The 26,347-nt window shown below is 44.8% G+C and overlaps 1 protein-coding gene and 1 non-coding gene across 2 annotated transcripts in view; both read right to left on the bottom strand.

Annotated features, from left to right (window-relative positions):
* The window catches only part of ift172 (intraflagellar transport 172), a 179,456-nt gene extending 156,939 nt beyond the window's left edge, over positions 1-22,517 (bottom strand). Inside the window, exons 1-7 of the mRNA XM_085996985.1 lie at positions 22,341-22,517; positions 21,162-21,305; positions 20,065-20,177; positions 16,051-16,090; positions 5,382-5,447; positions 2,067-2,146; positions 244-331 (exon numbers count right to left, since the gene is read on the bottom strand). Of these exons, the coding sequence (XP_085853111.1) occupies positions 244-331; positions 2,067-2,146; positions 5,382-5,447; positions 16,051-16,090; positions 20,065-20,177; positions 21,162-21,305; positions 22,341-22,379 (570 nt within the window). The 5' untranslated portion in view covers positions 22,380-22,517. The remainder of the gene's footprint in view (positions 1-243; positions 332-2,066; positions 2,147-5,381; positions 5,448-16,050; positions 16,091-20,064; positions 20,178-21,161; positions 21,306-22,340) is intronic.
* Positions 22,518-24,076: 1,559 nt separating this feature from the next.
* trnaa-ugc (transfer RNA alanine (anticodon UGC)) lies at positions 24,077-24,148 on the bottom strand. The gene has a single exon. It is a non-coding gene; the product is annotated as a tRNA-Ala (tRNA).
* Positions 24,149-26,347: the final 2,199 nt, after the last annotated feature.

Genomic DNA, 26,347 nt, shown 5'->3' with positions numbered 1-26,347 from the left:
CCAAATCAGATTTGTCCTATTTATTTTCAACCAAAATCTTTTCCCTAAATCTATTAAATGTATCAAATGTAGGTGAGTACTATTCAGTTTCTCAGATCATTTAATGGATTTTAACACCTATGAATCTGTCCCTGACAGTTTTGTAAGTCACTGGAGTGTCACCATAGACAAAAACAGTAAAGCCCATTGGAGGTTGATCATACCCTTTACTTACTATTTATGCCATTTAAACTAATACAATACCTGCGAGTCACCCGCCCCTTCATCATCAAAATAGTAACGCACAATAGTGCCATCTGCATGACCAGACAGAATCCCTTTACCCGAGGAACTGTGAAAAGAAATGAAAGTGGTAAATAATTCATAATTTAACCTGGTAACTAAGACTTCAAAGATAGGATAGAAATTAAAACTCTGAAATTCACGCAGCACATTACATCTGAATCACTGATTAAGAAGTGCGTGCTAACAGCGGAGGATCAAAGGAGTATAAATTCATTTTGGGCAGTAGTGCAAAATGGGCAATGGCTAATCGGCAGCCGATTTTCCATTTGAGGTCAATGGAAAGGAAAATCGGGTGGAGAGTAAAGCGGGTGGAGGATTCACTATTGCTCATTCTGAGCTACCGTGCAAGACGAATTTATAGCCCAATATGTCAAACCTGAATCAAGGCTCATGGTGGTGGGTGAGTGGGTGGGTGGGTGGGGGGGAGGTAGATGGGGCCAGGTAGAGGGGTGCTTTTTAAAAATTTTTTATTCGTTCATGGGATGTGGGCGTCGCTGGCAAGACCAGCATTTATTGCCCATCCCTAGTTGCCCTTGAGAAGGTGGTGGTGAGCCACCTTCTTGAACCGCTGCAGTCCGTGTGGTGAAGGTACTCCCACAGTGCTGTTAAGGAGGGAGTTCCAGGATTTTCACCCAGCAACGATGAAGAATCTGCGATATACTTCCAAGTCAGGATGGTGTGCGACTTGGAGGGGAACTTGGAGATGGTGGAGTTCCCATGCGTCTGCTGCCCTTGTCCTTCTAGGTGGTAGAGGTCGCGGGTTTGGGAGGTGCTGTCGAAGAAGCCTTGGCGAGTTGCTGCAGTGCATCTTGTAGATGGTACACACTGCCGCCACGGTATGCCGGTGGTGGAGGGAGTGAATGTTTAAGGTGGTGGATTGGGTGTCATTCAAGCGGGTTGCTTTGTCTTGGATGGTGTCGAGCTTCTAGAGTGTTGTTGGAGCTGTACTCATCCAGGCAAGTGGAAAGTATCCCATCACACTCCTTACTTGTGCCTTGTAGATGTTGGAAAGACTTTGGGGAGTCAGGAGGTGAGTCACTTGCCACAGAATACCCAGCCTCTGACCTGCTCTTGTTGCCACAGTATTTATGTGGTTGGTCCAGTTAAGTTTCTGGTCATTGGTGACCCCCAGGCTATTGATGGTGGGGGATTTGGCGATGGTAATGCCATTGAATGTCAAGGTGCAGTAGTTAGACGCTCGCTTGTTGGAGATAGTCATTGCCTGGCACTTGTGTGGTGCGAATGTTACCTGCCACTTATCAGCCCAAGCCTGAATGTCATCCAGGTCTTGCTGCATGCGGGCATGGACTGCTTCATTATCTGAGGAGTTGCGAATGGCACTGAACATTGTGCCATCTGCAAACATCCCCACTTCTGACCTTATGATGGAGGGAAGGTCATTGATGAAGCAGATGATTGGACCTAGGACACTGCCCTGAGGAACTCCTGCAGCGATGTCCTGGGGCTGTGATGATTGACCTCCAACCACCACAGCCATCTTCCTTTGTGCTAGATATGACTCCAGCCAGTTTTCTCCAGTTTTCTCCCCGTTTCCCATTGACTTCAGTTTTACTAGGGCTCCTTGATGCCACACTTGGTCAAATGCTGCCTTGATGTCACGGGCAGTCACCCTCACCTCACCTCTGGAATTCAGCTTTTATGTGCAACAAAATCATATACCCATTTATAAAGAGCAAGTTTACAATGTCACTGTACATAACACAAAAGAAAACATCTTCCATGAGAGAATGTCTGCCATTTACAAAGAAAATAATACTTACTTTGAAGTCAATGAAACCACATAAGAATCTGTTCCATAAATGGTTGAGGACTTGTTTGTTTTCGTGTTAGCTAAACGAACCTATGTTAAGCAGAAACAATATCAACCGAGAACAGATACATTTAAAAATATTGCTTTTAATAACGCATGAATATTTACAAGGTTGTCATCACACATCTTACTCAATTACTCACAAGTAAGATTACAAGAAGAATTTTCTTCAAAACGCCACTTGGTGGCACAACTGCATTACTTTAGACTTCTTTCTCATTTAAGAATAATGCTCAAGAAAAATTACCTTTTTAAAAAAATGTTTTCCATGCTAGTAACAATTAAAATGGAAGTTAATTTATATGTTCCTTATTCAGTCGTCTGGAAAAAATGACTGGCGAAAAGACAAAGTTGTGTTTATTCAACATGGTTATTTCTGATTTGTAGTACTTTTTCGATGGAAAGCTCACAGAAAATCTCCTACAAATATGCGTGTTCTATTTGCACTGCACAAGCTATAAATTGTCTCATATATAAAAAATACCAGAAGCTTGGAGGTAATTTAATATAACTTATAATGTACTAGTTTATTTGAGGCACTCAAGGGATAATCATGAAAGCCAAGTTTGAGTATTTTACAACCCTCACCTGGATCCCAAAATTAGATTACTGCCTTCGAACAATTGCTTGTACAACTGAGCGGCTTTAGGCATTCACAGGCAACCACGTAGTTTGGACCAGAATTACATGGTGGCCAGACCTTGTACAAGTAGCAAGTTCCCTTCACTGAACAACATGCGTAAACTAGTTGGTTCATGACCTCTGGGCTGCTAGTTCAGTCCCACAACCACGACACTACAGTGCCCACCATATTTGCTGCATTTACAACATATACTGAACATTAATCTGAACTGTTTAAATTTTAGAAGTGCCATATATAGCTCAACACCTTTAATGCAAGATTAATCTGAGTCAACAGGACACTTCTAGATATGCCCAACAAGAAATGTAATTGAGCAGTATAGGAAGGGACACCTCAATAAAACACCCAGAGTTGACAAATAAACACTTTAGTGAACACTCCAAATAGCAAACATGCTTTTCTTACTTCAATGTTCATTAAGTGGTATGATGCTAGTGCTGTGATAGAATATTTTATCACTTACACTCAGCATCTGCATCAGACATTGGCAGGTTGAATACAGTGAGGGTAAAATGCAGAATAAACCTCTCGTGACATTGCATAATAATGTGTCTGAACGTAAGCAGTAAGGCTTCCCTAAATGAAATTGCTCTTTTTAATGCCAATTAGTGCCAAATTAGAGACAATTTTGTCCTGTAATCATGCTTACCAGGATCCACAATGAAATATTCCAAATTCATTTCACGTAGAACTTTTACACAATTAATAGAAAAGACGAATCTCATTAGCTTTCAAAAGTGAAAGACAAGTGTTCCACACAGCACTGTACTACTTAATCCATTTCACATGAACACTGGGTTAACTGGTCAGCTAGTTAATTTAATATCATTATTTTCCATTAATTTGCAAAGTTTGGTATTATTTAGTATTGGGCTTTGAATACATTTAGTTTTACATTTTGGGGAAAGACATCTTCATTAAAAAAGTTAAATATAAAAAACAGGGCAAATATGCTAAGCAGAATCAAACAAACTCTTTACTCCAAGGATCATTCAATTAATCTCCTGGCCACCTAACTAGTATTGCAATTTTCAGAATTTGTAAATTTCTAACAATCAACATTTGCAAAATTCCTTTATTAAAACAAAGAAATAGAAAGGAGGCTACAATGATATGACACTACCAGTGTGAGACAGTGGTTGCAGATAGGGTTTGGAGCTCCACTATAGACCTCTGTGCATTCATACTTGCACATGTGTAGAGCTCCTCACCCAACCTGGTAATTCTTTTAATGTTTTGAGAGTGTAGGTGTGAGTATCTACAATCTCGAAACATTTTTTAAAAACAACTGCACTTTATTAAAAGACCAGAAGGCCTGATGAACCCAGGGCACTTTTTAAACCTGTTTAACAATGAATTGGAGCAATCTCTCATATGGTGTCAAGCTCAAGTGGTGTGAGACTGCCTCCTCCAGTGGATTTGACATGACTGCATTCGAGAGGCAAATCAGAATCTGACTGCAGAATTAATGGAGGGGAATTTTCCCAGCCCTGGGGAGACGGGTATGGAGGCGGGACTGCCGGGAAAATGGCAGAAACTGGGAGCGGGTATCGCCCCAGCTCCCAACCCGCCTCCGTGTCATCTTCCAGGGAGGCGGGGCCCTGAGTCGCCCAGGGACCCTTCTGCTCAAGGCGGGAAGGGGTTTAGAGCCAATTAACTGCCTGTTAACAGGCAGTTTTGAGACTTTTCCCCATTTTACCCCTGCAAGTGCGGGCTTCCCGACGGCTGGGAACCTCGACAGGGTCAGCGAGGTGAGCAGTGGGTCAGTGGGGGTGAGAGTGGTCAAAATGTCCGCTGTAGAGGTGAGTGATGGGTGCAAGTGTGGACAGGTAAGTATGAGAGGTGAGTGTAAAGTGTTGGAAAAAGTTTCCTTACCTTTGCTTCTTTCTGCAGGCTTCAATCTTTGAGGATCCGGAGGTGCCTCATCTCAACGGCAGAGATGACAGAATGGCTGCTGCATTCTCAGATGCAGCAGCCATCTGCTTTCTGTTCAGGAGAGAGGTCTTGGTGAGCCTTCTGTGCAAGGGCTCGCCTTAGAACAGAGATTGTCAGTGTTTGACAGCTTCTCAAAGCTGTCAAATGCTGACAATTCATCTGTCAAAAACTTTGAGACAGATGAAGCGGCATACGCTGACGTCATGTCACCAGCTTTCCCTTAATTGGCCGGTAAGCCTGCAGAGCGGGCTTAACAAGGTCAATCAAGGAAAAATAGCGTGGGTTGGTCAGACGTCGCTGGGGGCGGGACTAAAACCCGGAAACCAGAAGTCCCGCCTCCAGCACGTCTCCATTGATAAAATTCAGTCCATAGTATCACTTTTGCATTCCTGTGAACTGCTTCACCACAACACAAAGGTGACAGTATAATCGTACCCAGTGCAATAGTGCTAATAAAGTTACATATTACATAGAATCTACAGCACAGAAACAGGCCATTCGACCCAACAGCTCTAAGCCAGTGTTTATACCACCCACTCTAATTAGCTCTTCCCACCCTACCCCCATATCCCTCTCTCTCTCTCGTGTATGCAGCAAGTCTTGCCTTAAATATATTGATATACTGCTTCTTTTATTTATTTATTTTTATTGTTGAAAGAATCAGTATAGTGAACTACAGGAATGTACCTTTCCTTCAGCCAATCCAAAAACGATTGCTTGATCTGCTGGCCAGATTAGACATGTAACAGCACTCTGAAATATAAAATAAAAGTATTTATAATGCGAAAAGCAATAATGAATATAGTGACGGAGTCTTTCACCGCATATAGAACCAAAATGTCAACAAAGGTTGCAACATTTTAGTATGAATTGCAATTAAAAAGATTAATAAGTTATTGGGTTTCTGTATAACCTGTTGGACACACGCTGTCTGGAGTACTGAGCTTAGTTCTGCTCGCAGGTACTGAGACAAACAACTAAAAATGATTCTGGGCATGAGGAATCCAAGTTACACAGAATTACATAGAAATCACAACACAGAAACAAGCCATTCGGCTCAGCCAGTCTATGTTGATGTTTATCCTCCACAAAAGTCCTAATCCCATGTGCCCACCCTATTCCCATATCCCTTATTCCCCCTATTCTTCAACCATGTTTCAAACCTATTTTCAAAAGCTAATGTAGCCTCTGCTTCAATCACTAACTCATTATTGCATCATACAGCTTCACATTCCTCCATGTTAATGTTTCTCCTGCTCTCTATCCTAAATTACTAAATTTAATCTTAAATCCCTCAACTACTAGAAATAATCCAGTTCTAGTCTGTTCCATCGCTTTATAATTTTAAACACCCCTGTCAAATCATCCATAATCCCCTCTGTTCTAAAAAAAAGCCCCAATTTTTAAAGCATTTTCACAGTTATATTTCCTGACAGCATCCTAGTGAATCTGTGCTATTGTAGGAGTCGCTGGAAATAAACAGACTGCGAGACTTTCATAGCAGCAAAGAAAAACGCGTGTTAGCTTTATTAACTCTCCGCATGGACTGAGGGGCTCGGCCTCGTCGCAGGGCTATGACGTCATCGCACAATCGACGAATCTTAAAGGGACCCTGCCCCGATAACCCAACCAAGTTCCGTACATAATGTGGAGCGATAACAACATTGGCTATACATAGTGAATTGTGTTACTGTCCCTATGTGGTCTCCGCCACATACGTCCCCCCAAAATTCGCTAGAACTGGCAATGTCAGTCGTTGAGGGGCCCGGATCACACGGCCGAAACGGCTCCTTAAGTCCGGTGCGGGGACGTCGCAGGAGGGTCCCCGGGCGCTCGGTGGTGGACTGAGGGTGCAGAAGCCAGAGGTCGGCCCCGCCGCGGAAGCTGAGCCAACCCAACGGGTCGGGGGCCTGGTCGGCCGCCATGCGGGTGTAGTCAATGCCGAGGTGTACGGCGCTGGCGATGGCCCGGGAGAGACAGTCGGCAACAGGGTTGTTTTTCCCAGCCACATGCTGGATGTCCGTCGTGAACTCGGAGACGAAGGAAAGCTGGCGCTGCTGACGGGCCGACCACGGCTCGGAAACTTTGGCCATGGCGAAGGTCAACGGCTTGTGGTCCACGAACGCCGTGAACGGGCGGGCCTCCAGCAGGAAACGGAAGTGTCGGACGGCGAGGTAGAGGCCGAGAAGCTCGCGATCGAAGGTGCTGTACTTCCGCTCGTTGGGGCGGAGCTGCCGGCTGAAGGCGGCGAGCGGCTGCCAGGTGCCATTGACCCACTGTTCGTGGATGGCGCCGACAGCATAGTCCGAAGCGTCAGTGGTGAGAGCGATCGGCGCATTGGGCAACGGATGCGCCAGTATGGTCGCGTTAGCCAGGGCCCTTTTCGTGTCCGTGAAAGAATTGGCCATCTCCTCGGACCAGCCGACGGCGAGCTTGCCTTTGAGGGCCTCGTAAAGGGGCCGCATAAGCTGGGCTGCCCGGGGAACGAAGCGATGATAAAAGTTCACCATGCCCAAAAACTCCTGCAGGGCCCTCACGGTGAGGGTTCGTGGAAAATCCTTCACGGCCTCCACTTTCGACGGCAGTGGCACCGCCCCTTCCTTCGTGATGCGGTGCCCGAGAAAGTCGATCGAGGACAGCCCGAACTGGCACTTGGCCGGATTGACGATTAGGCCGTGCTGGCTGAGGCGTTCAAAGAGAGTCCAGAGGTGGGACACATGCTCCGTCCTGGAGGCGCTGGCGATGAGAATGTCGTCCAGGTAGACGAACAGGAATGGCAGGTCTCGTAACACGGTGTCCATTAGGCGTTGAAAAGCCTGAGCGGCATTTTTGAGACCGAATGGCATGCGGAGGAATTCGAACAGCCCGAACGGGGTGATCACCGCGGTTTTCGGGATGTCCTGCGGCCGAACGGGGACCTGGTGGTAACCCCGAACGAGGTCCACTTTAGAGAAAACAACTTTCCTGGCCAGGTGGGCGGAAAAGTCCTGGATGTGTGGAATCGGGTAGCGGTCGGGGGTCGTAGCGTCGTTGAGGCGCCGGTAATCGCCGCACGGGCGCCAACCGCCGCCTGGTTTCGGTGCGATGTGGAGGGGCGAGGCCCACGGACTGTTCGACTGGCGAATGATGCCGAGGCGCTCCATCGTGTCGAACTCGGCTTTAGTGATGGCGAGTTTCCTCGGGTCGAGGCGCCGAGCGCGGGCGTAGACAGGCGGACCGGTGGTCGGGATGTGGTGTTCTACCCCGTGCTTGGTGGCGGTGGACGAGAAAGTGGGCTTCGTGAGGTCCGGGAACCCGGCGAGGAGGCGGGAAAACTCGTTGGAGGCCGAGAGTGCGCTGGACAACTTCGTCGTGCCGGAACCACTGAGCGAACACGGGAGCGAACTGAAAGTCTCAGCGTTGACGAACGTCGGTTCTTGACGTCCACCAAAAGGCCATTGGCGCAGAGGAAGTCAACGCCGAGAAGGGGGGTGGACACTTTCGCTGTAACAAAATCCCAAGCGAAACGCTGCCCGCCAAAACACAGCGCCACGCTCCGTTTCCCGAAAGTACGGATGGGACTGCCGTTGGCGGCTTCAAGGGCGGGGCCTTGGTTCCCCCCGTATGTCTACGGTTGACGTGGGCAGGACGCTCACCTGGGCAGAGGAAATGACGTCCAGAGTCAGTGTCCGTAATGAATAACAGACTACCTGAACGGCCGACAGCTATGGTAGCTAATGAGTGGGCCTTCGCGTTTCCCGACGCGGTAAAGCTGCACGGGGGCCGGCACTTCTTAGCGTTGGGGCCGAACTGCGCGTGGTAGAAGCACATGCTTGGGGGCTGCCGCCGTTGGGCTGTGGCGGTGGGGGCAGGGCCCCGCATGGCCGCGCAGTACTGTTGCCCGGCAGAGAAAAATTTGTCGGCCTCCTTGGCCAGGGCGCGGAAATCACTAATATGAGAGTTGGCTAAAGCCGACCGTACCTGCCCTGGCAGCTGTTGTAGGAACGGTTCTCTGAAGAGGAAGCACGGCTTGTGCTTGCCCAGGAGAGTTAACATGTGGTCCATCAGTTCTGAGGGCTTGGAGTCGCCAAGCCCGGTTAGAGAGAGAAGCAAGCGTGCGCGCTCGGGTTCAGTTAGTCCAAAAGTCTCTAGGAGGTGCGTTCTCAGCGTCGCAAATTTGTGGTGCTCCGGGGGGTCCTCGAGTAGGCTCATGACTCTGGCCGCGGTGGAGCTGCCGAGAGCAGAGACGACGTAATAATACTTCGTGTCGTCTGCGGTGATGTCCCGGAGCGCAAACTGAGCCTCGGCCTGGGCGAACCAAGCGGCAGGCTGCCGTTCCCAAAACTCCGGTAATTTGAGAGAAACGGCGTTCGTCGCCATCTCGGATAAAGTCTTTGGAAACGTCCAAAAGAGAAACGGGGTCACCAATGTAGGAGTCACTGGAAATAAACAGACTGCGAGACTTTCATAGCAGCAAAGAAAAACGCGCGTTAGCTTTCTTAACTCTCCGCATGGACTGAGGGACTCGGCCTCGTCGCAGGGCTATGACGTCATCACACAATCGACGACTCTTAAAGGGACCCTGCCCCGATAACCCAACCAAGTTCCGTACATAACGTGGAGCGATAACAACATTGGCTATACATAGTGAAATTGTGTTACTGTCCCTATGTGGTCTCCGCCACACTATACCCTTTATATTGCCTTAACATCTTCCTATAGTATGGAGCCAAAAACTGCATACAACTCTGGTCTTACTAGTGTTTTATCTGGATTCACTCTTGCCTCAGAGTCAGAAGGTTGAGAGCTCAAGTCCCACTCCAGAGACTTGAGTACAGAATCTAGCCTGACACATCAGAGCAGTGCTGAGGGAATGCTGCACTCTGGGAGGTGCCGTCGTTCTGATGAGATATTACACGAAGACTCCATCTGCACTCTAAGGTAGACATAAAGGATCCCATGGCAATATTCAAAAAAGAGCAGGGAGGTTCTCCTGGTGTCCAGGCCAATATTTATGCCTCAACCAACACCAAAAAAAATGGTTATTTAGTCATTCAGCTCATTGCTGTTTGTGAGACTGATGTTTGCAAATTGGCTTCCATTTTTCCCTACATTAAAACAACAAAACTTCAGAAGTACTTCATTAAGCTGTGAAGTACTTTGTGGTGTCCTGAGGTCATGAAAGGTGCTATATAAATGCAAATTCTTTCTTTCATCATTACATCTTGACTTTTGTATTCTATGGGGGAGAAATTCAGTTGGCTGCGCCACCCGTTAGCGCCTTACGAGGGCGCTAAGTGGGTCGCAAGCCAACTGTCGCCCGGGCGCGGCACTATCCACGCCTCCCGCTAAATTCCACGGGACGCTAGTGGTGGCGCTATCCGTTAGCGCTGCGCCACTACCGATGATGTCATCGGTGTGCGCAGCGCCCTGCTGATGCCCCGGGCGCAATATTTGGAAGCGCCCCCTGATTTACCGCCGGATGCTATGTCCGACCGGTTCAGGGGGGCCTACCTGCAGCCGGGGAGGCGCAAATTAAAAGGAGGTGCGGGGCGGCCATTTTTGTTGTTGGCCGCCTGCCAGCACCTGCCTGCGCTCCCGTCCCCGGCCTCCTGAACCCCCCCACCCCCCGCGGAGTGCCGGCTGCGTTCCAAGAGCCCGGCACTTCTCCTCGGTGCCGGGTTCTTTTGCCTGCACTTGCGATCCTCGGGGGCCCAGCTGGGCCCCAGATCGCGCTGCACAAGGCCCCTCCCCTTTAAGAAGGGGAGGAAGGCCTGCCATACTGCAGCGCGACGTGCCGCAGTGTGTGGCGCTGCGGCACGTTGCGCCACGATATTCAGTCGCAGCGCCCCAAGAGGGATGCGGGGCGCCTCCAGTAGCGCCGCGCTTCCCTTTGGGGCGCTACCACTCAATTTCCGGCGGGCGGCCGCGATTGCTTCCGGGGCGCTACTTTTAGCGCCCTGGCGAGGCTGGCGCCCCAAACGGGGCTATTCTCAATTTCTCCCCCTATATCTCTTCCCATAAAGCTTTTTTATGGCCTTAACCATTTGAGGTGCTGCTTTTAACGTCTTGTTAACCTAATGCTTTAATCCCTCTGCTCTTCCACACCACCCAACAGTTCTCCTGTTCAAAGTATATTTATTGCTTCTTTTAATCATAATGTACCACCTCCACTTACTGACATTGAATTCCATCTGCCACTTTTTTTGCCCATTCCACCATATTATTAATATACCCTTGCAGCTTCCTTTGGTTCTCAGAATTATCTACTATGCCTCCTATTTTACCACGTATCATCTGCAAATTTGAACTCCACTCTCTCTAGCCCTATATCCAAATCATTGATGCATACGGTTAACAGAAGCATGCCCAGAATAGAACCCTTTGGGACACTGTAACCCACTTCCAAGCAATTAGAAACCTCCGTTAACTTTTACTTTTTGTTTTCACCCTTCTAACCAATTTTAATCCAACTTGTTATCTGTCAGCTAATTCCAAACTCCTTAATCTTTTCCAATAATCTCCTCTGTGGTGCATTGCCAAATACTTTTTGAAAAGCTATGTACACCACGTCCACTTCATCACATTCATCTGCCATATGTCACCTCCTCAAAGAACTTGATCAATCTTCTTTTCTGAAATCTGTGTTGACTACTTCTAAATATTTTCCCTTCATCTTTCATGTAGCAATTTCATTTTTAAATAAAGACACCAAAACTTTTCCTGCCAGAGATGTTAAACTAACTGGCCTGTAATTAGCAGAGTTAGCGCCATCTCACTTTTTGAAAATGAGCAATACATTCATAAGAACATAAGAAGTAAGAGCAGAAGTAGGCCATACGGCCCCTCGAGCCTGCTCCGCCATGCAATAAGATTATGGCTGATCATCGACCTCAACTCCACTTTCCCACCTGATCTCCATATCCCTTGATTCGCTTAGAGTCCAAAAATCTATCAATCTCAGCCGTGAATATACTCAAAGACTCAGCATCCACAGCCCTCTGGGGCAGAGAATTCCAAAGATTCACAACCTTCTGAGTGAAGAAATTCCTCCTCATCTCAGTCTTAAATGGCCTACCCCTTATCCCGAGACTATGCCCCCTAGTTCTAGACACTCCAGCCAGGGGTAACAACCTCTCAGCATCTACCCTGTCAATTCCCTTTCAGAGTCTTGTATGTTTCAATGAGATCACCTCTCATTCTTCTAAACTCCAGAGAGTATAGGTCCATTCGACACAATCTCTCATCATAGGACAGCCCTTTCAACCCAAGAATCAATCCAGTGAACCTTTGTTGCACCGCCTCCAAGGCAAGTATATTCTTCCTTAGATAAGAAGACCAGAACTGTGCACAGTACTCCAGGTGTGGTCTCATCAAGGCCCTGTACAATTGTAGCAAGACTTCATTACTCTTATACACCAACCCCCTTGCAATAAAGGCCAACATGCCATTTGCCTTCCTTATTGCTTACTGTACCTGCATGCTAGCTTTCTGTGTCTCTTGCACGCGGACACCCAAATCTCTCTGAACACCAACATTTGAAAGTTTCTCACCATTTAAAAATTATTCTGTTTTTCTATTCTTCCTACCAAAGTGAATAACCTCACATTTCCCTACATTATACTCCATCTGCCACCTTACTGCCCACTCACTTAGTATCACTTTGCAGACTCTGGGGGGAATTTTCCCAGCCCTGGGGAGGCGGGTATGCAGGCATCACTGCTGGGAAAATGGCAGAAACTGGGAGCAGGTACCGGCCCTGCTCCCAACCTGCCTCCGTGCCATTTTCCCGGGAGGTGGGTCCCCGAGTTGCGCAGGGACCTGTCTCCTCGAGGCGGGAAGGGCCTTAGAGCCAATTAATTGCCTGTTAACAGGTAGTTAAGTCACAGTTTTGAACCTTTTCCCCATTTTACGCATGCAATTGTGGGCTTCCCGACGACTGCAAACCTCGCCAGGGTCAGCAAGGCGAGCAGTGGGTCTGCGGGGGTGAGAGGGGTCGAAATGTCCGCTGTAGAGGTGAGTGATGGGTGAAAATGTGGACAGGTAAGTATGAGAGGTGAGTGTAAAGTGTTGGAAAAAGTTTCCTTACCTTTGCTTCTTTCTGCAGGCTTCAACCTTTGAGGATCCAGAGGTGCCTCATCTCAACGGCAGAGATGACAGAATGGCTGCTGCATTCTCAGATGCAGCAGCCATCTGCTTTCTGCTGAGGAGAGAGGTCTTGGTGAGCCTTCTGTACAAGGGCTCACCTTAGAACAGAGATTGTCAGTGTTTGACAGCTTCTCAAAGCTGTCAAACACTGACAATTTATGTCAACAAATTTTCGACAGATGAAGCATCACACGCTGACGCAGGGGGCGAGCTTACCAAGGCCAATCAAGGGAAAATAGCGTAGGTTGGTCAGACGTCACTGGGGGCGGGGCTGAAACCTGGAAACCAGAAGTCCCGCCTCCAGCACGTCTCCATTGAGAAAATCTAGCCCTTTGTGTTCTCCTCACAGCTTACTGTCCCGCCTAGCTTTGTATCATCAGCAAACTTGGATACATTACACTCGGTCTCTTCATCTAGGTCATTAATATAGATTGTAAATAGCTGAGGCCCCAACACTGATCCTTGTGGCACCCCACTAGTTACAGCCTGCCAACCTGAAAAAGATCCTTTTATCCCTACTCTCTGTTTTCTGTCCGTTAACCAATCCTCTATCCATGCTATTATATTACCCCCAACCCCATGAGCCCTAATCTTGTGTAATAACCTTTTAGGTGGCACCTTATCGAATGCCTTTTGGAAATCCAAATATACTGCATCCACTGGTTCCCCTTTATCTGCCCTGCTAGTTACATCCTCAAAAAACTCTAATAAATTTGTCAAACATGATTTCCCTTTCATAAAACCATGTTGACTCTGCCTAATCATGTTATGATTTTCTAAGTAACTTGATACCACTTCTTTAACAATGGATTCCAGCATTTTCCCGACGACTGATGTCAGGCTATCTGGCCTGTTGTTCCCTGTTTTTTTTCTCCCTCCTTTCTTGAATAGCGGTGTTACATTTGCGACCTTCCAATCCACTGGGACCTCTCCAGAATCTAGGGAATATTGGAAGATCAAAACCAATGCATCCACTATCTCTTCAGCCATCTCTTTTAGAACTCCAGGATGTAGGCCGTCAGGTCCAGGGGATTTGTCAGCTTTTAGTCCCATTAGTTTCTCTAGTACTTTTTCTCTACTTATATTAATTACGTTAAGTTCCTCACCCTCATTAGACTCTTGGTTCCCCACCATTTTTGGTATGCTTTTTGTGTCTTCTATTGTGAAGACAGATACAAAATATTTGTTTAACGTTTCTGCCATTTCCTTATTCCCCATAATAATTTCTCCTGTCTCAGCCTCTAAGGGACCAACATTTACTTTTGCTACTCTTTTCCTTTTTACATACTTGTAGAAACTCTTACAATCTGATTTTATATTTCTTGCTCGTTTTCTCTCATGTTCTATTTTTTCCCTTTTAATCAATTTTTTGGTCGACCTTTGCTGGTTTCTGAAACTCTCCCAATCCTCAGGCTTACTATTTTCAACATTATAAGCTTCTTCTTTCAATCTAATGCTATCCTTAACTTCTTTAGTTAGATCACTTTTCCCGTGGAGTTTTTGTTTCTCAATGGAATGTATTTTTGTTGAGAATTATGAAATATTTCTTTAAATGCTAGCCACTGCTTATCTACCACCATATCTTTTAATCTATTTTTCCAATCTACCTTAGCCAACTCACCCCTCATACCTATGTAATTGGCTTTATTTAAGTTTAAGACTCTAGTTTTGGACTTAAGTAAGTCACTCTCAAAATTAATGTAAAATTCTATCATATTATGATCACACTGCCCCAGAGGATCCTTTACCATGAGATTGCTAATGAACCCTGTCTCATTACACAATACAAGATCTAAAATAGCCTGCTCCCTGGTTGGTTCCATGATATATTGTTCTAGGAAACTGTCCCGAATGCATTCCATGAACTCGTCCTCCAGACTACCTTTCCAGCACACATCAACTCTCAATAGAACCCTGAAATATAATTTCTAGAGCTGCTGCTATTTCTTCCCACCCAGCTAGGTGAGTATAACTTTTTAAAATCTCATAAATTAAACTTTCTCCTCACCACAAATTTATTTGTGAAGTTTAATCATGGAGGAGTTGGGGGAGGGGGCAGAAGTGAAATACAGCTTTGGTTTTTGACTGGAAGTTTAGTAGAAAAGGGCTGAAGCAAGTCACAAAGTATCAGTAGCAGCAGAGAAGCAGTAATAACATCTAAAAACAGGGATGTAAAGAAGCATTGACATGGCAAAAGATTCTGACAAATGTTTTCCTTTTCAGCTCAGCAAAGCTGAAAATAAGTTGCTTCTGGAGAATTGATATATTGGGGGTCATTTTCAACTTCGGCAAGGACAAAACCAAGTGATGGGGATCGGCCGCCTGTTATACACCCCAACGAATTTTGCTCAGGCAGGGTGCATTGTGGGCAGCCAATCCGCTACTGCTAGTCTTCTGCCCCGACAACGTTGAAAATTAACCCCATAGAATTTTACAACCTTATGCATTGGTCATAGGATGGTTTGGTTGGAGTCTGGTGTACGTACTTCTTTTGTGAAAATTATTATGTCAAAGAAGCATTTGATTAATACAATGTGGTTCTTAAAATGGTTTTGGGCTGGGATTTATAACAGGCTATTATTTATCAAGGATAACTAAAACAGCACACACTCCATCTGTGCAATCCTGCCGGCCATTTTCAGCACCATGGTATCTGATTTTGACTTAGTCCTGTTTTAGTTAAAGTTCCTTCAGTTACAGATTGAAGATTAAATTCATTGGCTATTTTTACATAAAAGGCATCGGATTCCAATTTGTTATGTACAAATTTGTTGGTTTCAGGAGTTAGTAATGTCTTATCATGTTTACCCACTGCATTGCTGAGCAATACAGATTAGGAAAGTCCCAGGTTCAATACCCTGTTTGTGCTAAGGTCACTGCCCTCAGCTGGGGTGGCATTGAGAGCTGCTCATAATTGGCCTCCGTGAACCTGAATAGAAAAGGGAAATTCAACCATCATTGTATTCTGAATGTTGCTAAGCTCACCAATAAACAAAGACCCATTAAATGCATGATTGTTTCTATTGAAATGTCTTGTATTGCTTAACAGAGGAAAATAATGAAAAAAGACAGAAACAGAATAATTTGATTCTAAGATTGTTCCAAGTTCATACTCCAGATGAACTGAATAAATTCTCCTGCCATAAAAGAATCAGATATGCTCAAACATGTTGACACAAAATGCAGAAATCAATGAAAGCTCCATATTCATATTAGAAAGTTCTCTTACCGTCTGTACAAACTTGTTACAGATAACCTTCTTGTCACCCCTAGAGAAATAAATGCAAAATAATCAGTAATCAAGTTTAGCTGCAATGGTTTAAAGCACCAAATCCACAAGTGGTTTTAATTCAGCCTTTGCTTTAAAGTAATCTACTTGAAGTGGCTTTAAACAATAAAAATGCCCAACACTGAATTTTTTTTAACAATCTATAAAGGATTGCATCACAATTTACTGTAATGCTCAAATTATAAATGTAATAATATGGGACTGTTTTGTAATTGCTGAAGAAGCATTCAGAGCTAAAAAATACTCCTTCCATAAACAATTACTGCCTAATAAAAGTTTCACCTGCTTTGGAAACTCAGTCACTGCTGTAACAAGCATTACTAAATTATACCCTCTCCCACCTTCCCTAGTTTTTGCACCCTGGACAGAAGTATTCAATGTGAACATCAAAGGGCTTGTGCTCTGCAAAACTGGCACTTTAAATTTCACAATGGTAAAATGCCCACAGAGGTGACGGAGCAAACCCACATTAATAGTTTCTGAAACCCAGACATAAAACCTAAAGTGTGGTTTTGTCCCATAATTGCAGCATAATAATTAAAACACTGCCTCATTTCCTGCCCAAAGCTCTTAGTGTAATAATAAAGGCAGGGTACAGATAACATCTAAAAAATAAAAATTAATGCTTGAATTTTAGAAAACTTGGGAATCATAGACTGCTTAAGTCTACATCATTTCTGCATAATGATTAAAGGACTTTTTTGTTAAATAACATTATTAAGTTAGTATATCTTAGAAAACTAGTAAAACAAATTGTACAAAATATTAACACACAGCAAAATATTATGATCCCGGAGAAGAAAATCAATCTATAATTTCAAGAATAACTCACTGATCTGCATGATCGATCACATTACTTTCATTGATGCTCATAAGTCTTTTAAACTAGCGTCTCATGCGCCCTTCATGATAAAGCTGGAAGCTATGGGATCACATAGAAATCTTGAATTTTATATAGAATGTATACTCCAGCTCCAAAATCTATATAAGAGTCAGCTTGGCCCAGTGGTATAATTCCTGTCTGTGTCAGAAGTTGTGGGTTCAAGCTCTACTCCAGGACTTGACCACATAATCTAGGCAGACACTTCAGTGCAGTACTGGGGGAGTGCTGCATTGTTGGAAATGTCATGTTTCAATTGATATATTAAATTGACCGAGGCCCTGTTTGTCTGTCCAGGTGGACATAAAAGATCCTGCAGCACTATTTAAAGAAGAGCAGGGGAGATCTCCCTGTGGTGCAGCCAATAGCTCCGAGTGGAGAAAAATATAAGTAATTTGATTAATTGATTCACTTTGAACATTTCAGAAGCTGATCATTTCTGTTGATTGGATCTTGTTTGGAAATGTTCTCTGATGCACTATTTTTCTCCACTAAGACAAATTGCAATTCCAATTTATTTCCACTTACCTATTCTTTCCCCTGCGCTGCTGGACATACCATGGTCTGGGGATGGGGGCAGCAGCAAAGCTTTAAAGCCCCACCTGCTGCTACGGCCAATCACAAAAGTCGAGGTTACCCTTTGACTGACATCTGTAGCTGGGCATTGCGCTCACACGCGACCCCACAACCTTGAACCAGACGCGTTCACTTGGAAAAGGCATACCTTCCGCAGAGAGACAGTAAGTAATGGATTGACATGTATGCTCATGAATTTCTGTATTCAATATAATCTTATGTTTTTACATAAAAAGATAGTGTGTTATTTTGAGTTTTTTGTAATTTTTTTACAAAATTATAGTTTGAAAGATAAGTTAAAACATACAGGGGGCTTATTTTTGAAAGCCCTGAAAATGGGTGCTGGGATCGCGATGCACAATTGAGCCGTGCCAGTTCAATGCAGTCCTTGCCCTGCTTTGAGGTTGCAGTTGTGACTGCAGCAGGTGGCAGATGTCAGTGAGGACGTCCTTACTGAAGCGCAGACGTCTCACAGATTGTTCCTTGTGGAGGTTCAGGTAGGAGAATTTCCCACTTAACACCCTGGGCGGATATGGCCTCCTTCTGAGAGCCCTTCTCCCCCTCCTTCTTCAGCAGCTTGTCCTACTCTTCGTGCCCTCTGCTCTTTTTCCAAGTCGTGCTGTATTCCAAGGGGAATTCCTACTAGTGCACCCATGTCTGGCAGCAAGTGGTTTGTGCAGAAGCCTTGAACTCAGGAAAAAGTCCTTCAACACCTGCCACACCACTTCCTGCAGACTTTGGCAACTTTAAACAACTATAGAGAGCACCAAACACTGTTAGACGTATACCAACAGCCAGAAGAAATCAACCAGAAACTAACCTCTAAGTAGGTGATGATCCCTTTAAATAGCGCTGGTGGGGGGTTCTTCCTGCTAATCAGTTGTGTAAGCTTAAGAGAGGGCGTTAGCTGGAGTTTTGAGCTCCAAAATGTTAGTGCTGGCATCAAGTCAGCGTTGCATGCTGATTGACACCATGATCTACCTGCTCTGCATACTTCACTGCGCACGCACCAACACCCACACCAATATGGCATCCGGCGTAATTCATCCCACAAGTGTGCACGCGTACTGTGGACGCCATTTTGGACCTCTAAGGGCACTCGAAGCGCCCAAAAAACATCCACTACGGATCCGAATTTTGCGCCAAAATAGTTTAGGGCCTCCTGACTTATCCACCTTGAATTCTATTCAATGTCTTCATCAATCTTCATCAAGTGCTTGATGCCATTGTGAAGGCCAAACTTGGAGTGCCTATTGGTGGCATTTCTGAAAATATTGCAGCACTCCCTTTTACGGATGACACTGTATTCCTGGCAGGCTCGCCTGGGAAACCAGTGCATTCCATGCACCGCCTTAAACAAGGGGTTAATCAATGGGATATAGTTGTCAGTGCTCCCATATACAGTATTATGGCCTTGCACAGCTAAAGATGGGAGCCCAAAAATATTGATTAGAAGAGTACCGGCGGGGGGGATAAAGAGATCACCCTTGGTGAGTACGGCTCTTTACCAAAGCCCCTCACATGGACACGGGATTAGGTCATTGATAATGAGTAAACCTGATGTGTGGCAATGGATTTGGAAATCTAGAACATCAAAGTAGCTGGTACAAGGCAAGCTGCACCGAGTAGCTTCTTCCACTATATTGAAGGCAAAAGTCTGTTGCATATCTGACGAGGAAACTTTAACATTTAACAATGACAGTTATCTGGAGGCCAAGTATGAGAACCCACACTCATATATTCAGGGCTTGATTGCTATGGGGCAAGCAGCTGCTGAAGCTCCACACTGTGAACTGGTGGAGCCACCACTGAATGAGGTACGGTGCGTGTCCCTGCTATGGTCAGGATGACGGTGACAATAAGTTTTATGGCAAGTTGTGCTGCTCAATATATCGCACATGAGGTGCTCTTTGTCTGTGCTGTCCACTTAGCAAGGGTTCAAACTCACATTTGTCTAACAACCAAAGATATTATCTGCCTGGGTGGGAGAAGGGGTGGTGGGCGGGGGATGAGGAACTCTTTGGCATCGTGGCGACGCACCTGTCAATGGAAGTTTAGAATTAACTCAACATGTCAGACTTGGTAATCCAATACCTGAACTAGGTAGGACTACAGTACTTGCAGTACTGATCAACATGGCAACCTAACTCACTAACGGAACCTGAAGGCATAGACCAGTTACTGAAGACTGGGATTCTCATTTAAACTCGGCTCCAAATAACCATGCAGTGCAAAGCCCCTAGGGTAGGGAGGTTGTAACTGGACAAGCAGAGCAAAATTTAACAGTGATCTGCTCTAGTAAGCATTTTAGCTGGCTAAACTCCAGCAGTGCCTTTGCACACACTGAGTTTTTGCGCTGCATGCCATAGCTCTCTGGACTACACCAAAGAGAAACCCCACAGGTGGGTGTAGATTTCCCAGTAGCATGAACTGAAACTCTTGAACCTAATGATGGGTTTGTGTGTGTGCCCCCAATAAATCTATATAATAGGACTTACCATTCTTCTCCAATTTTATAAACATATATGATACTGTCTGTCTGCCCAATGGCTATTTTGGTAGAATCTGGCGAAAAGGCCATGCCTTTGACCATATAGCTTTTCTTGCCATACTGAAAAAAAGGCATATACATTTTTAAATAATTAGTTTTCAATAATCAATGTGAACAGTACACAAATAATTCTTTAAGAACTTTACAGAGATGACTGCTGATGAGCATAATTAATTTATGATTTCACAAGTGAAGTGAACCAGACAGCTGATCATTCATAACTTGCATTGTCAATTGCCTCTGACCTCATTTCAGAACTGACTAATCACCAGAAAAGAACCTATGTTCATTGATAATATTTTGCATGGGTTACAAACTGTGCCGAACAAGTGCTCTCCATGTCATAAATTCAGAGGACTAATGTTAACAGCACTGTGGTCAATAACATTAGTTAGCACAGGTTTCAGAAAACAAATGAACTGGTTAACTACTACCAGTGCACATACAGCAAGATATTATTTATACAGTACTAACTGATTTCATAAGGTGTTGCACACACCTCCAGATCTTGTTTGTCATATTTAACTGCTAAATTAAAACAAACTTATTAGAACTTCATTTGTGAAATTATAAATGCAAGAAAAATTATTTTACTAAACAAGGGAGATATGGTGAGTTTAGTAAAATAATTCTTTGCAAACTTTACAGATGAAGAAAAATAAATCCCCTGCCATTTATCAATAATCATCTAAACTTCAAGATTCAAGATTCACCAAAAGGTACTCAGTGTGTAAAGAACTGTGATTTTTCTTTCTCCCTTTGCAAAATAAGTTTCTTTGTCCTACGTTTTTCAATTCAAATAGCTTGTAACAGAAGTCGGTTCAATTTTCAGCTGTCATAATTCAGCTGAGAATGCACACAACACAGGACTTAAAGGAATATTAGTTTTCCGACACCGAGGTTATTTTTAATGTCTAATTACAGAAAAGAAAATCACTATCCTACAGTATGGCTGTTAATGGCACTTCTCTATAAATAAATGTTAAACTATACATTTGTCAAGTTATCACATATAATCTTTTGAAAATTAAGGTTTTTTTTTACCTTGGAATCAGCAGGTTTAGTGGAGAATTTATCTCTTCTTTCTCCATTTTCATCATAGAGAAGAACAACTCTGTCCACAGTGCAGACTGCAAACTTGCTGTTATTGGGTGCCCATGACATACATGTAACTTTTGCAGCACCATCCTTGGAAGAGGGGGGAAAAAAAGCCTAAGTTCACAAGTTTGGATTGCATTAAAAAAAAACAAGCATTCATCCCATTTGACATTGCTTTTTCCAGAATTTCACACTATTTGTTAAATGAGACTAAAGTCATAGTCTCAACCACCCTCTCTAGCAACCCGCTGAAGCTTCTCATCAACTTCAACATAATGAAATATTTTCTGATGTCTGATGTCCTGAACTAGCCCTTCACAATCCTTAAACTGCTTTTAAATTTCGCACTCCAGGGCAATGACTGGCTTTGTTTCTTTTTAAAGATGGTTTTGACACAAGTGTGACATCTGAACGGTGTCTGACAGGCAATAAGCAGGTTGCAGGTACTGTGCAGCAGTACTCAGAAGTGTGCCTACATGGTAATGGAAGGGTGGTCCTGGGATCAATAGGAGGGGTGATGGGGTCCTGCAAGAAGAGAGGAGAGGAGTGTTGAGGTCTGGGAGAATTGAGAAGAGATTGCTGGGTGTGAGAATAGTAAAAGTGGCATGTTAAGTTGTGGATGGGAGTTCTGGGTTGTAGCAGGAGGGTGGTACTGGGGTGATAAACATAAGCGGATAAGTGTGAGTTGTAAGTTACCACTCATCTCTCTCCAGAACTGAATAACCGATCACCATGCCCGAAATGGGGATTGAACGACAGTGGCCACCTAAAAATATGAATAAACAGATAAAATGTGGGGCTGATCAGAAAAGAACATAGTCCGAGTGGGATGCAAAAGTGCTGTAACGCTGCAAGTCACAAATTCTGAACACATTATACTTCACTGGCTGTAAAGCGTTTTGGGCCGTGAAAGCTGCTATATTAATGCAAGTATTTCTTTCTTGTCGGAAGGACTGACGCTGAGGGTGGGCACCGACATTAAAGTTAAAATCGGCAGCAGAAAACCAATGGCAGCTCGCTCTTCGCCCCAATACTCGGGGCCTCGCCTCTCCGCTCCGCCTACTGCTCGATGCAGTGGAAGCCTGAATGGCTGCGGACTCTCGCTCTCCCAGTGCCGGGCCGTACCTGGGGGCTCAGCAGGGTTTTCAAGTGCTTGAGCTGCATGCCGCCGCGCTCCCTCCGCTTTGTTTCTCTGCTGTCGCCGAACCCGCCACCGTTGCCGGGGTTACCGCCACCCCCGTTCCCCGTGTTACCGATCGCCGTGACGTCACGCACCGTGCGGGGCGGCCAGTGATGACGTCATGCAGCAGGGCTCCATCAGGCGCACGACCAGATTAATTGATTTTCTGAGTATTTCCAGCATTTTCTGTTTTTATTTTAACTTATTTTTTTAACCGGCCGTCAAAAGTGAAGAAATCAAAAGCGCAACCGTTGCTTCAAACGAAAAAGCCCCAACAACTGAGACAGCGGGATCTTTTCGGAATGGTGGCGGCCCGCTGGGGACCCGCGTCCCTCTCTCCCGGACAACCACGTATGGTACGCGTAATGTGCTGACGTTCAAATTACATAGAATGGTTACAGCACAGAAGAAGGCCATTTGGCCCATCAAGCCCCTGCCGACTCTCTGCAAGAGCACTTCAGCTAGTCCCATTCCCACACCCTTTCCCCATAGCCCTGCAAATTTCTTTCCTTCGGGTACTTATCCAATTCCCTTTGGAAAACTGTGATTGAATCTGCCTCCATCACCCTTTCAGGCAGTGCATTCCAGAGCCTAACCACTCGCTGTGTAAAAAAGTTTTTTCTTACATCGCCTTTGGTTTGTTTGCTAATGACCTTAAATCTGTGTCCTCTGGTTCTCGACTTTTCTGCCAATGGGAACAGTTTCTCTCTATCTACTCTGTCCAGACCCCTCATGATTTTGAACACCTCTATCAAATCTCCTCTCAACCTTCCCTGCTCCAAGGAGAACAACCCCAGCTTCTCCAGTCTATCAACGTAATTGAAGTCCCTCATTCCTGGAATCATTCTCGTAAATCTTTTCTGCACCTTCTTTAAGACCTTCACATCCTTCCTAAAGTGCGGTGTCCAGAATTGGACTTAGTACTCCAGTTGGGGCTGAACCAGTGTTTTATACAGGTTCATCATAATTTCCACACTTTTGTACTCTATACCTCTATTTATGAAGCCCAGGAATCCATAAGCCTTTTTAACCGCTTTCTCAACCTGCCCTGCCACCTTCAACAATTTGTGCACACATACCCCCAGATCTCTCTGTTCGTGCACCCCCTTCAGGATTGTACCATTTAGTTTATATGTCCTCTCCTCATTCTTTCTACCAAAGTGTATCACTTCACACTTTTCTGCGTTAAATTTCATCTGCCACATGTCCGCCCATTTCACCAGTCTGTCTATGTCTTCTTGAAGCCTATCACTCTCCTCCTCACTGTTCACTATACTTCCAAGTTTTGTGTCATCTGCAAATTTTGAAATTGTGCCCTGTACACCCACATCCAAGTCATTAATATATATCAAGAAAAGCAGTGGTTCTAGAACCGACCCCTGGGGATCACCACTGTATACCTTCCTCCAGTTTGAAAAACAATCATTCACCACTACTCTCTGTTTTCTGTCATTTCGCCAATTTTGTATCCATGCTGCCACTGTCCCTTTTATTCCATGGGATTCAACTTTGCTGGTAAGCCTATTATGTAGCTTGCTTGTCCAATGCAGACTGAGTCAGATTGGGTTGTAGAAATGGGGTTTGGAGTAGAATAAAATGTTTGTTTATGTAAAGAAAATGTAAACAAAAAAGTAAGGTTTATTTTCCTTCCCATTAAAAAAAAATAACAGCCTTACAAAAGTGGAGATGCCGGGGATTGAACCCGGGGCCTCATACATGCAAAGCATGCGCTCTACCACTGAGCTACATCCCCGCTGTTCACTCAGCTGCCCGGCATTATACAAATGCTATCACCGGATGCATAGAGCACGTGTTGCATGTTTTCATCGCGAGAGTTCACTTGCGTTGCTGCCGATTTTGAGCCAATTTACATGAGCGCCAAACAGCGCCACTCGGCGGCGGGATGATTATTTGTCCACCAACCCTGATAACGGGAGCATGAAATGTCAATTTTAATAAAATCAACAATTGATGTATATGTGGTGACCGAACCTATCTAATTTGGATTCATCTACTTAGCTGATCTAACAACTACCAGTGTGTACATGGGACAGAGTTTTGTATCTGGACATGTCCAAAGATACCTCTATGTAGAGACCTATCGATTTCCAAAGGAAGCCATAACAGAACTATCCACATTCTTGCAGCCAGATGTGGGAACCACTTCCAGCACAGGGATAGCTCTGCCCGTGGCTATGAAAGCTACAGCTGCTTTTGATATTTATGTGGGAGGTGCCTTTTAAGCAACTGCAGATTTCTGTCGCATCTCCCAAGCTTCAATACACATTAACATCAGGAAAAAGAAATTCAGCAATGTTCCTTTGGAATGTGGTCAGCTGCAGAAAACAACCTTCCATTTTTATCGTGTAGCAGGATTCCCAGAGTACAGGGCATAACTGAATGTACTCATGTGGCCACAGGAACCCTTACCCTCAGTGCTACTCCATTCATGAGCACAGAGGGCTAGCACTCCATGAATGTAAAGCTGATATGCACAGCGAGCATGGCTGATGACACCAATGTGTAACCCAAAGATCTGAGAGAGGTACCACAAGAACATGCTTCCACCAGGTGTAATGATATCAGCAAATAGTGATGGTATTTGCCTGTTTGATTATTATGCCTTACCAGCATATTTGCCTGTTTGCCTCTCTCACATGCCCTCTGCTGGTAAGGCATAAATAATCAGAGTAGTTTCGTTTTGGATGGATCTCTAAGATGGTGTCTCCTGTAAAGCAGTTAACTTACTTGAACACACTTTAGATTAAAAGACATACTCTTTCATGAATGTGTCGTCATTGAACCCACATAGAAAACAATACACCAGGGACTTACTGAAGCACACCATTTGAAAAAAGAAAAGAAAGACTTGCATTTATATAGCACCTTTCACGACCTCAGGACTCTCAAAGCGCTTTACAGCCAATGAAGTACTTTTGAAGTGTAGTCACTGTTGTACTCAGTACTGCACTGGAGTGTCATCCTAGACGTTTGTGCTCAAGTCTCTGGAGTGGGACTTGAACCCACAACCTTCTGACTCAGAGGCATCCTTAAGCAGTGATTCAGATGCAAGACAGGTCAGAAGAAGTTCATCCTAAGGTTTCAAAGATTATTGTAGTCTGCTACATTATGCACAACCTAGCCTTATAAAGGAGCATAGCCATGGAATAGGCAGGAAAAGAAACACCGCAACAACCAGAGGAAGAAGATAAGCCTGACCACGAGGCAGAAGATATGTCTGTGCAACCAACAGGAAGAATCATTAGACAGAGTCTAATAGAGCAAACTTTTAATTAAGTGCCTTACATTGTATGGCGCGGGTGTCTTCAATCTTTTTTTCCTGAAGCTTTTCTCTAGTGCAGGTCTAGAGTGTGTGCCTACTACTTCCTAACCATGTGCTCCTTCTAATTGTTCCCCAGTAGGAGAATTAATTTAGGTGGTTGGCTGCTGGGTGTTAATGTCTTCCTGTAAAGATGGAGATGACCCAGTACCTCCTTGTGCTGTCAGTAGATGGCCCTGTAACTACAAGCAGCATGGAGATGAATGTAGTGACTGCTTGTCTCTGTATCCTCAGAAACACTTCTGTAGTTATTTGAGTAGGGTAATTGGAATGGACTGGTGTGGTGTCACCCTGCGAGACAGTGCCATCATCCATGTGAGTTCCTGCCATTCCCCTGTTGCTGGGCACTTCCTCAACATGGCAGAGACCTGTGTGAGAACAGATCACTAGACATCAATCTAGGCTGTTGAAGCCTCATCTTGTAGTGTCTCAATCTGATTCACCAACATGGTAAATCAAATCAAGGTAGATTAAACCCAAGATCTGTTGCACCTCAGTCATAGCATTCATCAACCTTGACCAATGGGGTTCTGCTGCAGAGGACCCTGGAGTAGTCACTTTCTCCATGGTAATCTGCAGCTTGGTCATGCTGCACTGCACAGACGCAGGCTG

This window comes from Somniosus microcephalus, chromosome 9 (assembly GCF_052327205.1).
Source record: "Somniosus microcephalus isolate GS21.2 chromosome 9, FLI_Smic_1.0, whole genome shotgun sequence".
NCBI lineage: Eukaryota > Metazoa > Chordata > Chondrichthyes > Squaliformes > Somniosidae > Somniosus > Somniosus microcephalus.
The sequence above is the reverse complement of the archived record's forward strand: the minus strand, read 5'-3'. Positions and strand labels throughout refer to the sequence as shown.